The 18,006-nt window shown below is 42.9% G+C and overlaps 1 protein-coding gene across 1 annotated transcript in view; it reads left to right on the top strand.

Moving 5' to 3' along the window:
- The window catches only part of ARMC2 (armadillo repeat containing 2), a 106,746-nt gene that overhangs the window by 71,308 nt on the left and 17,432 nt on the right, over positions 1-18,006 (top strand). The window contains exon 13 of the mRNA XM_060030130.1: positions 13,646-13,961. Within this exon, the coding sequence (XP_059886113.1) occupies positions 13,646-13,961 (316 nt within the window). The remainder of the gene's footprint in view (positions 1-13,645; positions 13,962-18,006) is intronic.

Genomic DNA, 18,006 nt, shown 5'->3' with positions numbered 1-18,006 from the left:
CCTGAAATTCTCTAATTCCTTGACACTGCTGTATTTAGAAGATAACATTTCTAGGTAAGTATTTAAAGGAAATAATTTGGTTTTAATGGATCGGACAAAAATGTGTATAGCTGTTTAAAAAGAAAAAAAAAGGAAGAACTCACAAATGACTTCCCCTTAATAAAATTATAATAGTGCAAATGTTAAGTTTCATTAGAAGTTTTTGAATATTCGTTAAATGCAGTATATAAATAAAATGCTTAAAGTGACATCAACTCTTTAGTGGAGACGGTTTATACATGAAGACAATATATATTCATTTGAAATACAGTAAATTTTCAAAATCACATAGTAGGTATCACCAGTTTAAAACCAAATAATTTATGTATATATAAGACCATTTTAATATAAAGCTTTGTGTTTATTTATATTAACCATATCAAAACCACCTCAAAATATAATCCCTGTTTGCCACAAACAGCGTTGAACTTATTCTTACCCAGCCAAGTACTTCTGCTGAGAATGACTAAATTTGTCATATTTTACACTGTTATCAGCTATTTATTAAATGGCTACTAGTGTCTTTTTGGTTATATAGATGGTAGAGAAATTTCTGTGCTCATATTACACCATTACTACATTTTAAAGGTGATAAAACTTTGCTTAAAGTGTTAATGTTTCTATTTAACTTTAAAAAACCCATTCACAAATAGGCACTTGAGTTCCTGATTCTGAGTATTTGGATTACAAATGCTTTCCCCTATGTATTTTGTATTTTCTTTAAATTACATACCTTGAAAGATTTCCTGGTATAAGAATTTGCTGTGTCAGGTGGAGAATGAATTTGATTAATGTACCTTAAAGTAGTCACAGTGTTAATTTAAGTGTCCATTAAGCATTTATTGATTTAGATTTTGGTACAATATATTACCAGAACTCTAATCTTCAGACAAGTGAATTAACCCCATAGGAGCTTAGGCACTCCTAGTCCTCATTTTCTTTTTTAAGGAAAAAATTAAAAGGGTAGAAAAGATAGTTTGCTATAACATTAAAAGAAATTTTCAATATTATATCTAAAAAGGGATTTAGTTATGGATTTTATTTTGTAGTTTTGTTTTATGGGAGTCCTTTATGGGTTTTAATTGTAATATTATTTTATCATCGTTTCTCTTTTGCTTTGGTGTTTTGATCATGGATGACTTAGATTAGACATAACCAGAGAAGATGTTTTCAAATGTGGATGAAAGAAAACACTTCTGTTTTACAGTTTGATTTCAAATTATGTCGTAACCTGTAATCTGTTTGAAAAGGAAGAAAACCCATCAGTTCAGTACTGACAAATAGCCCTGTTGTCTTACGGCATTATGAGCACATAACTGTTTCTCTGATTGTAGCTTAGATTATGGTCATATTTAATGAACAGTGAAAAGTCCTGGTATCCCGCTAATATTAGATACTTGAGATGTCAGTATGGTTAAGGATATGCTTTTTCTGGCTCAAGGGACTAAATGTCTTAAAGTTTAATTGGCATAAAATTTTAACGCACTTCTTACTGAACTACTTTTCACTTTGGACCAATAGTTGTCTGTAAAGCAAAATTGGTGTTTAAAGGCCATATTCTTCTCTATTGATTTATGTTTTAATTTTGTGTTCCTGTTAAAGTTATTTTGGTCCGAAGAAGAATAAAGAGCACCTTGCAAACTAAGTACATTAATATGTTGTTTTCAGAACCATCAAGGAAATATGTAATTTATCCCCTTAATCACCAAAATTATTTTAATCATTGTGGTAAAATCATATTCAAATATATTGCATATTTCCTTGCCTTCTTAGAGGATATTAAAAATAATTTAACCTCTTCTTGATGCCAAAGGTCAATATTACAGGTATTGTTACTCTAGAGGTTATTTGTCCTACATTGGGAGCATGAGTCTATTGATAAGGTTCTTTAATGTCTGTTCTTCTTGTAGATTTCTCTCTCCCTTTCCGTGGTTGTTAACTTTGCCTTTGGTAATCATTAACTGTCTTTTGCATTTATTTGCAATTAGCAGGGGAACCTCATAACCAAACTTGTTAAAAGTAACACCTAAATAGTCTAAAAATTGAACATGAATAGGTTCTTAGCGAGAAAGGCTTGAGGGACTCTCTGATGAAGTTTCTCTTGTCCCTTCTCATCTTCAAAAGACAATTCATGTTTTAGGATGTAGCACTCAAGTTCCCTTCTCTGTGAAGCCTTCTAAGACCAGCCGATTTTTCCCTCATCAGTGCTTCATTTTATTTTTATTTTTAAAATGTTTGTAGCAGCTTTATATGTAATAGTCAAAAACTAGAAACAACCAGATGTCCTTCACTGGATAAATGGCTAAACAAACTGTGGAATATCCATACCATGGAATACTATTCAGCAATAAAAAAAGAGTGAACTATTTATACACACTACAACTTGGACGAATCTCCAATTATGCTGAGTGAAAAAAAGCCAATCCCCAAAGCTTACATACTGCATGCATCATTTTGAAGACTTTAATGTAGCTAGCACACCCAGTTAGTATAGCCAGAGCTAAGGACCCAAGCAGTATGTCCCTGACCACAACCATTTCACTGTTATTAAGAAAAACTAACAAAAACTTAGAACTAGGGTGTGGGGTAGGAGCCTAGATGTCCTGACAAAGTCATGCTAGGGCATTAATGGGCAGGGCTTAATTCTCAAGGAGAATATATCTTTGTTTAAACTTGCTGTTTACTATTTGATTAGAACCCAGACACTATAAAGTTACACATTAATTTGTAGATTTCTCTCTGGTAGACAAGATAACCTCAAAGTTATGTTTTGTTACCTTTAGGCTATTAGCCAGGTGTGTATCTAACCTAGTAATCTTAATTCTAACATTCTTTTTAATACCTGTAAACCCCCCTGTTCTTTGATTGTTCGTGGAGCCCACTTTACCATTGTATTGGCTTCCCTCATTAAAGGAGATAATTTTTTTAATTGTGTTAATTTTATATTTCTTTGAGAGCCATGTTAACTTTTTAAAAATTATACTTTGACTCTATATTGTCTTTTACTTATGTAGAAGAATGAAATATTACAGTTTTGAACCATCTTTGATTTTTTTCTAGTAAGAAAAAATATGTATAATTCATATTTTCCTCAAAACCAAAATATTTTAGAAGAGCAGGGAAATTGTTCAGGCTACAAGGAAGTAGTTATGTGTCCCAACTATTTCCTAAAATCACTAACCAGAAGCTCTCATAGGTCTTTGTAAATATGTCTTCTGTGATTCTCCAAATGGTTATCATTTGCGTAGCTACCTCACCCACTGTTGGGATTTCCTAAGGACACAGTCTTTGTCTTTATAAACCTGGGATGATTCTTGGCATAACAGACTCATGATAAAAGTGCTGAAAGAATGAATTTTGAGTATGTGAGATGCTTTGGAATCTGTAAAGTATTATACAGTATTTTTTTCTAGTCATCTAGTACTTCTTCCTTAAATGTTTACTTTCTTCTTCCTACTTTGGAGGAGGAAATCATAATTTTCCCCACATTTTTCACATTGGTGGGCTGCCATACACAATGGCAAAACAGAAATGATGGATCTTAAATTACTTTGGACCAGCACAACATCTTAGGTTCCTGTTCCCCTTGGCCCAGGTGACCAGTTGGATAAGATTTGTTTTTCCTCTTTGCCTAGTGATAAAAGTGATTTTCAGAAACCGCACACAACATTCTGATATGAGTGTATTAATCTTTGGTGGCTCAAACTTTGCTCCATCTGAGGTTTACTTGGACGCTGAGGCTTTGAACTGATCTTTGAATCATACACCAGTCCTCCAGCAACTTTTAAAATAGAGTCCTTACTTCCTGGAACTATTTTTGTTTCAGCTCTAGGAAATGTTTCTCTTAGGCTAACTTGGATTGTGGACACATATGTACTTTGGAGGCTTTATAGTCTCTTAATGTACACAGATATCACCCAGGGATTAATAATCAGAAAGAGTCTATAGACTTTGTTCTGAGAGGTTAGTGTTGCCTTTGTCTTAAAAGTCTGAAGACTACATTGGCAATTGGGAGATTTCATTTTTCTGGGCCTTAGCCATAACATAAATCATGAATCATGGGGAGGGGGAAGGGCAAGCTGTGACGAGGCGAGAGAGTGGCATGGACATATATACACACTACCAAGCGTAAGATAGATAGCTAGTGGGAGGCAGCCGCATAGCACAGGGAGATCAGCTGGGTGCTTTGTGACCACCTGGAGGGGTGGGATAGGGAGGGTGGGAGGGAGGGAGACACAAGAGGGAAGAGATATGGGAACATATGTATATGTATAACTGATTCACTTTGTTATAAAGCAGAAACTAACACACCATTGTAAAGCAATTATACTCCAATAGAGATGTAAAAAAAAATCATAAATCATGTTATGGCTAAGTATATTTTCGAAGAACATAGAAACAAAAATCTAAAACAAACAAAAAGAAAAAGAAAAATCCTCTCTAGTAATAAATGAACTGTCGCCTACACACACCTCTTTAAGTGTTTTTTATCAACCAGGTGAGGAGCTTGGCAGGAAACTGCCCAGCCACTTCCACAGTCCACCGGGGAGGAAATCCTGCTTGGAACTAGGTAGTACGAGAGCTGATGGCTGATGGGAGAAGTAGGATATTTCCTCCCTCATCCGATGTTTTTTCCCATTAAAGGAAAAAAAAAAAAAAGAAACGAAATTGTTTGAGAAAATGTCAAAAGTAAAAATTGTTTTCCAGTTTTTTTTTTTTTTTTTTACGTTATTCATATTCATCTCTTTTCAAGGGTAAAGTCTGACTTCAGCATGTGAGAACGGGTCTTTTTGGAAAGTCCTTAATCTGTCTCTGTTGAATCAGTTGATAATGAAGGGTAGGAGGAGCATTTTCACTTTTATTTTCTACACATCTGTGTTGTGGGAATTATTTACAAGGAACATGGATTCATATTATGTTTAAACATGATATTATAAGAACAGTTAGTAGGTATTAAGGTGGTGAGATTTCTAATTCTTTCTTGATTTGAATCAGTGTCTCCTAAACTTGCGGAGCTTTAAAAATATAGGTTCTCACAGGGAACTCTACTCAGTGCCCTCTGGTGACCTAAATGGGAAGGAAATCCAAGGAAGAGGGGATATATGTATACGTGTGGCTGATTCACTTTGCTGTACAGCAGAAACTAACACAATATTGTAAAGCAACTATACTCTAATACAAAAAATAAAATACAGGTTCTCAGGCCCCACCTGGGAGATCTTGATTCAGATCTGGGACAGGGCTCAAGAACCTATTTTTAAGAGGCTCCACAGGTGATTCAAATGAAGAACAGGTTGAGAACCTGTGGTATACATTATTAAGATGGCTCCTGAAAACAATTTTTCCCCCATATCGACAGCAGAGGGTTTTCTGCAAAACCTCAAGAGATTTTAAAGTGATTAAAAAAAAGCAGCCACACAGGGTCAGTCTTTCTCTACAGGCATGTGGCTGAAACTGAATCTCCCTCACAAAGTAGGAACCAAATTAGCAAGACATGCCAGGTGTTGGTGTAGGTTTCGCCAGTGAGTGGTGATAACCACATGCCTTGTGCCGTTTGCAACAATAGCTGAGGAGCACTTTCTTAGCCAGAGAAAATGAGATGGGTCATTAGACCCTTACAGGAATTTTCTCTGCCAGATTTGTGTCCAAACAAGTCATCCTGAGACCAAACCCAATTTGATAACTAGGCCATCGCACCGCTGGGGCTTGAGGCACTGGTCAGAGTTGGCTACGGGGAGAGGTGAGCACGGGCCCCCAGGACCCTTGAATTGGCTGCAGAAGGGAGGGCTCGTTATCCTCCGTTAGCTAGACAAGCACGAGCTGCTGTTGATTCATTTGTCAGTGAAACAACCACCAAGCTTTATGTCTGCTTTGCGACATTTCAGTAGATAGCCATACCTTAACCGTGTAAGTTTGCAACAGATAAAGTTGAGGGCGATTTGTTCATTTTAAGTAACGCAGGGTTTGGTTTATAACACCCCCCGCCACACACAGCCCGTCAGTGACGGGGGCATGTCAGAATATGATGGCTGTGGTATAAGCCAAGGGTTTCTAGTTATCAACAGTCTCAGAGAAAAGGAATCCACTCCTCCCAGCTCTAACGAAGGACTTCCCCAAGGAGAACAAGGGAAACTTCTTTGGCTCATGTCTGTCTCTGAGGTTGATTTGTCCAAGATCTGTGGTCCAACTAGTAACTCCCAGTTCCTACACACATAGAACCTGAGACCGAAAAATGCAGCCCTTCAGTCAGCTGGGTGCAGTGTGTAAGCTAGACTCTAACATTAAGTAAAGCATCTATTTAGAACGCTGACTGAAATTCAATTAAATGGCAAATCTCATTTAGAAACAAGCACATATTGTATGCTTTATGGTATAAACTGCGTTTGGTACAACCAAATGTGCAAACAGATGGGCCTAGTGTCGAAGGCATGGGCAGGGGCTGGCCATAGCAGCCTTGCGAAGCAGACCCGCCTCAGGAGGTGCCTCTGACGTCAGCATCGCCGCATTTAGCAGCTCAGCAAAATACGTTTGGGTTTGCTTTTTTGGAAAAACGTGAAAGGATTTTCCCCCATTTCTTCTGTAAATATCTACTGGGCAGGAGATCTGGTAAAATGTCTCAAACAAGACTTATAAGACTGGCACTATTTTGCAAAGGTCACAGTCCAAAAGGAATAACCTTTACCTACATTCCCATCACTTGTGTCCATTGAACAACTGTCTGTCTAACCCTCTCCACGTTTAGATATGGTCAACTTCTTGTGTTTCTTTTTTTAAACAGAACCTCCAAATGCAGGGCAATCATCAGCGCCTCAGAGAGCACTGTCTGGGAATCCCCCGACATGTCCTTGCTTGTGCTGCTTTTAAAGTCATGCCTCTCTCATCCCGTTTAGACCTCTTCCTGGGCAAGCAGCTGTCTCCAGCCATGATGAACAGTGTCTGATTTGGAGCGCTCAGGCAGCGTGATGTCGAAAACGAGACCTGGAATGTCTGGAGAGTATAGGCTGAAAGCAAAAACATCTGCCCTTTTTGGAGCTGTTCACCTCCAATGCAGCCACAGCCAAGGAGCAGGCCAGAGATAGCACGACCTCTCTCTGCCTCCCCTCCATCCTCTCTGGGGCCGGAGAGGATTGGTGAGGGAGGCGCCTCCACCCCTTCCCCTGGCGCCTTTATATGGTGACTTGGCTCCCCGCTTGCCCTCCGCCTCCTGCCTGGCAGGAGCGCGCCCGTGGCTCTCTTCCCAGCCCCTCTGCAGGCACATTCCCAGTGGGTGCCGCAGCGTTTGGCTGAGCTGGCTCCTTCTTTCGGCCTTGGCCTTGGTCTGTACCCCTGACCGGGCGGGCAGCACAATAAGCCCTTAGCTTGTTCATTCTTTCCAGCTCCTGCTGCTTTGCCCTTGTGGAACTGGCTCTTCCCCCTACTCAGCACGGAACCCAAAAGCCTGATTTATGTCTGCTGACTTAGAAAAGAACTGAGCCCAGTGAAATTCTAGCATTGTCCTGGTGCTTTTGAGTGATAGCCGCATTCAGAAGCATACAGTGGGCGCTCAGTAAACGATTGTTGACGGAATGGATAGATGGATGGAAGCATCAGGAATAATCTCTTCTGGTTTTCAAATGATTTTCTACTTAGATTCTGGTTTTGCGTCTCCAACATCTCAGATTCTTTCGCTTTGTATGGCTCAGCACTTCAGCAAACCATTGACCCACTTTCAGTCGCCTAAGATTAATTAGCATTTCTGCAGCACTGCAGTCTGTCTTCCCGATTGGTAACATTTATCTGTTCTTCAAGCCCCCTATAAGCTCAATTAATGTTGGGGTTTTGTTTGAGGGTGAGAAGTTGGATAAATGTTGCAAATTGCAAATCCTGACTGAGCTGTCAGATCCAGACTGCACGAGAACTTTTTAACCCAGATTTAAACAGGGCATTTTGGTTAGTTTAATTTTCTGGTTAAGAGAGGGTTCTGATTTTAAGTCTGTTTACAGCTCTTTCAATTTCAACCCATTCTTGAAAACCTTTCTCAAATGTTTTCCTTGACTTAGAAGAAGTAGTCCTCTCCCAAGTAAGTAATGGAGTCTGCTGAACATCGTTGATTCTTTCTGTGACAGCTCGATAGGGTTCCTTCCCCATGGTCAACATGATGCACATGGGCTGTTTTAAGGGTTATTTTAAGGTACTACGGTAGGAAGTGTGTGGGAGTGGGGGAGGAGTGCGATCCCATTGGTGGGCCGTGGGTGGGGAATAACGTGAAGCAACGTAGAAGTGGTCACATGGGGCCAGATGGCGTGTTAGATGCTGGCTTTGGCATTTAATAGGCAGTGGATGTTTTTGAGCAAGGGGATGAGCTGCGCTTCAAGAAGTGGAGTTAACCTTGGTTGCAGAGGGAGGAGCCCGTCGAGGGTCTCTGACAAGAGTCTACAGACGGGGGAGCCAGGGTTGATTTTAAGACGACAGGTTGGAGGGAACTTGGTGACTGGCTGCTGAGGGAAGTGAGATAGGGAGGAATGGAAGATGCCTCTGGGGCTGAGCCTGGGGAAGGTGAGCAGGTGCGCTTAGGTGGTTTTGGAATCCATCTGTGAGTACAGAAGTGATTGTCCAAGTCCTGCCTCTTCTCTTCACCAGTGTGGGACTTTGGGGCCAGGGAGCCTCTTGAAGCCTCAGTTTCTACATCTCTGAGTAGGGGGGAATCTCCTCCATTGACTTTAGGCCAGTCGTTCTCACATGGAAAGTAACAGTCAACACGGTGGCTGCTGCTGGAACTTGACAGAGACCATTCTTTTCAGCAGTGTCCTGCTCCTTGTTTTGTTCCAGTTAATTTTATTTACAGGCATGGGGAGCCCATTCAGACTGAGTAACATGCTTGCTCATGAGGGCATAGCTTATGCTAAACCAAGGAGAACATCCCATAGACTATACCTGGGATGCACAGTTGAGTCAGGCTTTGTCCGGTAGGTGTACCTGTCTGAGCTCTGGTTGGCCGGAGCTGTTGCTGGGCTGATTCCATTTTAAGCAAAATTAGAGTCGATATGAACTGGTTATACTAGACTGCCTTCTTAAAAAAGAAAAATAAGATTCTGTCTCCTGATTCATCTTCATTTTGCTGTTTCAAAACTACATAGTTGTGGTATGAATATGCAACTTTGTGTTCAGTTTAATAAGAAGGCTATAAAAAGTGCAGTGTTGATTTATAGGTGGTTCTCAGATGTTGTCTAAGAATAAAGGAGAGCCTCTGTACCTCAAAGGAGAATGGCCCCTCGATGAAATCGTTTTCTGCACATTGTTTCTCTACAGATTGATGATTTTGGCCTTTGCCTGATTTTTCAAATCTTTACAGGATTTTAACTAAGTGATGTTTGGTAGACTTGAGATAGATTGGGCTGTGGAACAAGAAACCACCTCTCTGTACACCATCCAGGGGCAGTGCTCTGCACGGCGCAGAGGCCACCCGCAGGGAGCTGAGGGGGCCCTGCTAAGCCCTCTTGGTCAGCCTCCTTGTTCCGGATTCCAGATGAGTCCAGACAAGCACTGGCATGGGAGTAAGGAAACACCACCGCCGCCAGCCTCCTGTGAGACTGCTGCTCTTGTGGCCTATTCCCTCGATTCACAGAGAATATATTTGAGAGAGGGGATGGGGGGAGAAAAAAAAAAAAAGATGCCTTAGCCAACCCTGAGAAAGAGGACAGAAACAGCAAGCACAGCAGTCGCTGCAAGTTTGGTGCTGCAATCTGCCAGCCCATTTGTTGATTCTGCATGCCATCCTTCAGTTGGCACCACTGCTGCCAGGAACCACCCCCTCCTTTTTCCATCTGAAGGAAGGGAGAGAGGTGCTGCGGCAGGGTTAACTCTTCCTGCCCTGAAGCCTAACGTTTCTTCTTCCCACATCAGGCTCAATAATCTGTGCCACGTTAGGACCCACAGAGATATGTGAATCCAAGAATTTTAGAAGTGGAAGGGGCCCGAGGCGATTTTTCAAACAAGAAAAGCAGCATCAGTCTTCCCAGATTTGACCACATGTGACAGGGGGTAGAGGTCATTTGAATTATGAAGAATGAGGACCTCTAAGGAAACCTGCTGTTTTTTTTTTTTTTTTTTAACCTGCAGCCAGGGATCTGGTCAGCAAATCAGCAGGGACAGGTGGAGGTGGTACAGGGTCAGAGAAGCCTTCTGAGTTAGACCAACCAGAAAAACAAACATCAGAGGTGGAGGTAAAGCAGCAGAGCTAGGAAGAGGGAGAAAGGAGAAAAAAAAGAGTCTAGCATCCTTCAGAAGACGGCAGTGACATTTTAGGAGGTAACTTGATTAGTCCTGGCAATGATTTAACCAATAGAATGCAGTTATTTATCGTATTCTTTGTGAAGTCATTTAAGAGCACCGATCATGTCTTTCCTGACTTGCTTAATGTGCTTTTGTGGAAATAAGAGCACAATCCAGGGAATACCGGGACGTCCAAAAATATTGGCCATAACTGCTGTCTAGGGCGTGAGGGAGGTGGCTATCCAGATTGTGGAGATTGGGAACGTTTTGTTCAAATTAGAGAACTGCAAATTGTCACTTTTAGTGCATTGGTTAATTTGTGTACCTAGGTGCTTGGAGCAGTGCCTGGTGCCTCATAAACACAGTGTATTAGTTGCTGCTACTACTATCAGTAGTAATAGTAAGTATTACAGTTTTCAGAGGTAGGACTAGTGTAGAGTGTGATTAATCAGAAATCTTGTATCAGTTTGTGTGAAAAGCTCATATTCCTCAATTTAGAAATTCAGTGGAATTTTCCTTCAGGGAGACTAGCTCTCAGAAATAGCCTCTGTCCTGGTTGGAAAATGGTCTGCTTTGCCGCTGGGTGTTGCCAGGGTGGAGGAGTGCACTCCTTCCAGAGCCCAGGGAGGAGCCTGCACCATCGGGAATTACATGAAGTAACCATTGGTTGCATGCGAAGGGAGACTGGAGTATTGTAACGAAACTTCGTGTGCTTGGTTTAGATTTAAGGCCTACAGGCTTCAGCTTCTTGAGGGAACTGTCTGGTGATCGGACACAAACAAGGTGACCCCAGGCCCCGGAAAGGGACGGCTCTAGGTCCTCTGTCTCAAGACATGCTCCTTTTGCCCCGTGCCACATCTCTGCTTTCATTCATTTTTCAAGGTTGAACTTATCATGGTTAACGCTACTAACATTTTATTGATAGTAAAGGGTTCTTAACAGTGCCTGAGGGGAGTTCCCTCGTGGTCTAGTGGTTGGGATTCGGCGCTCTCTCGTAGCCCGGGTTCAATCCCTGGTCAGAGAACTGAGATCCCACAAGCCACGTGGTGTAACCAAAAAAAAAAAAAAAAAACCCCAAAACAGTGCCTGAATCATCACTCACCACAACCTGTGCTTTACCTGTTTTTTTTTTTCAAATGAATTTATTTTTATTTATTTTTGGCTGTGTTGGGTCTTCGTTGCTGTGCGCGGGGCTTTCTCTAGTTCCAGTGAGCGGGGGCTACTCTTCGTTGCGGTGCGCGGGCTTTTCATTGCACGGGCTCTAGAGCGCAGGCTCAGTAGTTGTGGCGCACGGGCTTAGTTGCTCCGCGGCATGTGGGATCTTCCCAGACCAGGGATCAAATCCATGTCCCCTGCATTGGCAGGTGGATTCTTAACCACTGAGCCACCAGGGAAGTCCCTGTGCTTTATCTGTTTTGTCTTAATTTTGCAACACAATATTCCCCCCATTTTACAGATGAGTTAATCGAGTCACAAAGAAGCTAAGTGAAGTGTGACGCAGGCTGCCTGGCTCTCTTGCTGGGAGTCGTAATCCCTTAGGGTGTCTAGCTTCTTCCTTATTAGCCTTTCAGTCTTTGCTGTGTTCCCTCATGCACTAGCCTTGTCTTCTCAAGTCGATTCTAACTCTTCAGAGCACCTTGCCTTATCCTTGTTTGTGTGTGTGTATTTCCCCCAGACCCCAGCATTCAAGATATACCCAAGGACTAGCATTCCAGTTGGGGTGGGGGCAGGAGTGGGTCCCCTGACTGGACCACCTGCTGTGATTGGTTGCACACTGCCCAGCTGAGGTTCCCCGCCCCCCCCCACACCCCCGGCGTGAATGCTCTCCTGGGCCAGCGCATCCTGTTAGACTCCATCCTTTCTTAATGTTGGCAAATGATTCCCAGCTTCACAAGCAGCAGCTTGGCTGCTTCTTCACCAGGGCCAGGGAAGACTTTTTCAGGAACAAGCAGGAATAAGTTGGTATTGGCAGAGCAGACCCAGGCAAACCCCAGTGTCTTGTCCTTTGTCCTGGATCACCCACTCTCTCTAGGCCACACACAGTGCTCAGTGCTGCTCCCATCCCCCAGGTCCCACCTGGAGAAAAACCAACCCAGCCCTTTGCCCTTTGTCCCAGTTCCTTAAGGCTATTGCTGACTATAGATCTGATAAATTAACCTTTATCAGAATCCCTCCTGGTGACGTATTTACATTTAAAAGGAGATAATTCCTTTACTGCTCTGAAAGCAGGGTAGGTCGAAGGAGGTTCGTAAATAACAGGCCACGTGAGAGGCATGGGTGTAGGAAGGACTCCAGGTCTGGGTAATCCTGGGTTCAAATCCTGACTCCACCCCTCACTGGGTGTGACCAAGGCAGCTTCTCCAAGCCAGTTTCTTGTCTGTAAATAGCACAGCGCCTGCACAGTGAGCATTAGCACCCTGGCCAGTTGTAGCCCCTCAGTAAGTGTTCCTTTAACCACTGAACTGGTATGTCTGCCTGCTATTGTCAAATTAAGAACATAATTGTTTCTGTTTCTTGTTCATTGTAAAGTGTTCTCAGCTTGGGATTTTTTAGAAACGTTTATTTATTGTGAAATATGGCTCATATACAGAAAGGTGCACAAAACACATTTGTACCATTTAGCAAACAGTTATAAAAGTGTCACCCATGTAACCACCACCCTGGTCAAGAAAAACAAATACTGCTTTAAAGTGGTGGACACTTTGTAACAGTGGTTCTCACCTGGGGGCCATTTTGCCCTCAGGGGACGTTGAAACATTTTTGGTTGTGGTATCTGGGGAAGTGCTTCTGGTATCTAGTAGGAAAGGAATGCCACTAAACATAAACAGCCCCCCATAGCAAAGAATTATTCAGCCCCCAAAGTCAGCAGTGCCCAGGCTGAGAAAGCCTGCTGTAACACAAGCTGATTAGCCACTATGGGACAAACACAGGGTTTAGAAACACAGTGCTTCAGCAAGAGGTGAACTTTTAGGAAAAGATTTGGATACTCAAGAAATCTGTTTGGGTCAAGACTCAGATTTATATGACACATTGTTAGTAATGTCATCCCGCTCAACTAATTGCTCTCCAGGAAAAAAAAAAAGGCCAGGCAGCATTTCAGATGAAGGATCTGAAGTTAATAGACCTTGCTGACAGCATCAATCAGTTTGTATTCTTTCATTGTTGCCAAATGCTTTTAATCTCCTCTGTCACTTTGCACCAATCTTGGGAATCAAATACTGTACAAGTCAGAAGAAGCCAGATGTGTTCCATTTTACTATTAATTAAATTGTGAATTAATTAAATACTGTCTTCTTCCCAACAACTTGTCCCAACCCCTTCGGTCTTGTGACTCTTTGTCTTTAATTTATTGCAGGATTTAGTCGTTCGTATTGTTTTTATTCTTGGCAACCTGACAGCGAAAAATAACCAGGCTCGTGAGCAGTTTTCCAAAGAGAAAGGGAGCATCCCAACTCTGCTGTCTTTATTCCATACATTCTACAAACTGGATCTGCATTCCCAGAAGCCCCTGGGGGAAGGAGAAGAGAGGCCCAAGGCGCCGAGGCCGGCCCAGGCGGAGGACGTACTCATCAAGCTGACCCGCGTGCTCGCCAACCTGGCCATCCACCCTAGCGTGGGCCCAGCCATCGCCGCCCACCCGCGCATCGTGGGCCTGCTCCTCGCCATGCTGGGTAAGAAATGAGGCCCCCTGGCGGCAAGGGCGTTGCCGGGAGATGGACCGGAGCTCGGGTGCCATGGGGGCTTTAGGAGTACAGTCGGCTAGCTTTAACAGGCCTTCTCAGCTGTGAAGGAAAATTCATTCCTTTTCTGTTCAGAACTGCCTCAAACGTCGTCCAGATTTTTTAAAAAAAGATAAAAAAGAAAAAAATAGTAATACAAATTATTACTAAAACTCACTGAACTGTACAATTTAAAAGTGAATTTTACAGTATGTGAATTATATCACAATTTCTTTTGAAAGCATACCAATCAGATTGTAAAAAATTGGCCAAAGTAACCACAGAGTTTAAAATCCCAAATTTTTCCTGGGGTAGCCCACACGATTAAAGTTTATTTATCTTTTTATTTTTTCAGCTTTTTACATTATCAGTAATTAGAGCCCCTGGTCATTCAGGTCCCATTCCCCTGCCCACCCCACATGAGTCAGTTGGAGCTGCCGTAACAGAATGCTGCAGACTGGGTGGCTTAAGCAACACAAGTTTATTTCTCACAGCTCTGGAGGCTGGAAATCCAAGATCAAAGTGCCGCTGATTCTGTTCTGGGGAGAGCCCTCTTCCTGGCTTGCAGGTGGCTACATTCTCACTAAGTCTTCCTGTGGCTTTTCTTCAATGTGTGCATGTGCACATGGGAAAGAGAATGATCTTTCTCTTCTTATAAGACCACCCTATCAGATACGGACACCACCCTTCTGACCTCATTTAACTTTACCTCCTAAAATCCTTGTCTCCAAAAATAATCACATTAGGGGTTAGGGCTTCAACGTATGAATTTGGGGGAAGGGACACAATTCAGTCAATAGTATTCTACCCCAGGTCCCCCAATTTCATGTCCTTCTCACATGCAAAATACATTCATTCCATCCCAACAGCCCCCCAGATTTTAACTCATTCCAGCATCAACTCTAAAGTCTAAGGTCCAAAATCTCATTTAAATATCATCTAAATCAGATAGATATGATACATCCTGAGGAACAATTCCTCTCCTGCTTGAAGCTGTGAAACCAGACACGTTATATGCAAGATACAATGGTGGGGCAGGCACGGGATAGACATTCCCATTCCAGAAGAGAGAAATAGGAAAAAAAAGAAAGTGTGATGGGTCGCAAGCAAGTCCCAAACCTAGTAAGGCGAATTCCATCAGATCTTTTTTTTTTAAAACAAATTTATTTATTTTATTTATTTATTTTTGGCTGCGTGCGGGCTTTCTCTAGTTGCAGCGAGCAGGGGCTACTCTTCGTTGCAGTGCGGGGGCTACTCTTCGTTGCGGTGCGTGGGCTTCTCATTGAGGTGGCTTCTCTTGTTGTGAAGCTGGGCTCTAGGGGCGTGGACTTGAGTACTTGTGGCATGTGAGCTCAGTAGTCATGGCTCGCAGGCTCTAGAGCACAGGCTCCGTAGTTGCAGTGCACGGGCTTAGCTGCTCCACGGCATGTGGGATCTTCCCGGACCAGGGCTCGAACCTGTGTCCCCTGCATTGGCAGGCGGATTCTTAACCACTGCACCACCAGGGAAGCCCCCATCAGACCTTAAGGCTTGAGAATAATCCTCTTTGGTTAGATGCTTTGCCTTGCAGACCCACTGGGACAGTGGCCCTTCCTCCACAGCTCTGTCAGTTAGGCCACCAGGGCTCTGCAGGGCAGTCTTGCCCTCAAAGCTTTGGGGTGGAGGCCAGTGTGGCCTGTTGAAACTGAGGCAGTGGCCCTGGTGATCTCTGAATCACCACTGGGGACATTCTCTTCTCTAGTAGAAGAATAGTGCATATTCACAGCCAAATAGCTGTACACTCTGTCCTGTCAAATCCAAGGAGTCTGACAGCCTTCCTTCGTTTGGTCCTGTCTCAGCTTCAGTTCAAATTGGCAGTGTTTCTGCTCACATAATCCCGTAAACTCTTTACTGAGTGATAGGCCAACCACACCCTTGGTATTCTCTCCAGCACAGGCTTTCTTCTTTCTTGCAATATGGACAGGCTGAGAATTTTCCAAATCTTCAAGTTCTAGTTCCTTTTGCTTAACAACTTCTTCAGTTCATCCCTCTCTTCTTATATGTTACTGTAAGAAGTCAGGAAGAGCCAAGCCTCTCCTTAAACACTTTGCTTGGAATTCTCAGCTAAATACCCAGTATCGTTGCTCACAAACTAGACCTTCCACGAAACACTAGAACACAAACAATTCAGACAAATTCTTTGCCACTTTATAACAAGGATCGTCTTTCCTGCAGTTTCCAAGGACCTGTTCCTCCTTCCCATCTGAGACTTTGTCAGAGTGGCCTTTAATGTCCATCTTTCTAACAGCATTGTATTCATGATTATTTCTGTGTTCTCTAAGAAGATGGAAGCTTTCTCTCCAGCTCTCTCTTGTCTTTGAGCTTTTGCCGGAATCACCCTGTTGACAAAAAATTAATCAGTAGAGGGCTTCCCTGGTGGTGCAGTGGTTAAGAATCCGCCTGCCAACGCAGGGGACACAGGTTCGAGCCCTGGTCTGGGAAGATCCCACATGCCACGGAGCAGCTAAGCCCATGCGCCACAACTACTGAGCCTGCGCTATAGGGCCCGCGAGCCACAACTGCAGAGCCTGTGTGCCACAACTACTGAGCCCGTGTGTCACAACTACTGAAGCCTGTGAGCCTAGAGCCCTTGCTCCGCAACAAGAGAAGCCACTGCAATGAGAAGCCCACTCACTGTAACAAAGAGTAGCCCCCGTTCGCTGCAACTAGAGAAAGCCTGCGTGCAGCAATGAAGACTCAACGCAGCCAAAAATAATAAATAAATAAATAAATAAATAAGTTTATATTAAAAAAAAATCAGTGGATCAAAGAAAGAATTGGAAAATTTTATTCGAGCCAAATTTGAGGATTATAACCCAGGAAGAGCATCTCAGAAAGCTTTGAGAACTGTTCCACTGGTTAGAAATCAAGGCACAGTTACATAAGTTTTTTTGAGGCAGAAGGCTGTACGTCAAATGATGTGTTATTGACAGTTTACATAATCCAGATCTAAGCATCATCCTGGTGGGTCATGTGACCCCTTACAAGATCAAGAAGGAATGTTATCTTTTAAGGAGGGAGTCGTCTTGATGTTAGGAGAATGTTGCTCTTTATGGTTGAACAGGTATTCCTACTGATGGGAGAGGTTTGGTCGATGCATAAGGCAGATACACAAAGCACAGTGTGGGGAGAGAGGAGGCCAAAGAGCAGAGAAGAAGTTCTATGTTTAAATTTTTCTTGTCTTGGCATAAAATATGAATTTTATTTCACAACCTTTAACATCCGTATTTCTTGTATACATCTCAGAACTCCTCCAGCCTCTACCCATTACCCAGTTCCAAAGCCACCTCCATACTTTTAGGTATTTGTTACAGTAGCACCTCACTGCTAGGCACCCAAACCTGTCTCAGTCTGTTTAGGGTGCCACAACAAAATAGCATAGGCTGGGTGGCTCAAGCAACAGACACTTTCTCACACATCTGGAGGCTGAAAGTCTGAGATCAGGGTGCCGGTGTGGTTGGTTCTGGTGAGACCTCTCTTCCTGGCTTATAGACGGCTGCCTTCTCTCTCTCTTCCTCTTATTCTAATGCCACCAATCCTATTGGATAAGGACTTCACCCATCTAACCCTAATTACCTCCTAACAGCCCTACCTCCAAATACAGGCGCATTAGAGGTGAGGGCTTCAACAAACAAATTTGGGAGGGGCACAGTTCAGTCCATAGCACCCCCCCTTCCACTTTTTAGGCCTTGTCATTTCCCATGGGCACCTCTGCCTACTAGTGTGCAAGGAAATTGACTGCCATCTAGAGTGATCTACTTCACCACTACTTACCAGACTCTGAAAGATTGTGTTGTTGTGGAAGAAGCATTCATGCCTGATGAAAATGATGTGTTGGGGTAATCTTTGAACTTTGCCACTCATTTATTGAGTCTTCACTGCATAATCAGTCCTATGCTGTATGTTAAAAGAGGTTTGTCTTAGTTTGCTCAGGATGCCATAACAAAATACCACAGAC

This window comes from Delphinus delphis, chromosome 14, assembly GCF_949987515.2.
Source record: "Delphinus delphis chromosome 14, mDelDel1.2, whole genome shotgun sequence".
Classification (NCBI taxonomy): Eukaryota; Metazoa; Chordata; class Mammalia; order Artiodactyla; family Delphinidae; genus Delphinus; species Delphinus delphis.
The sequence above is the reverse complement of the archived record's forward strand: the minus strand, read 5'-3'. Positions and strand labels throughout refer to the sequence as shown.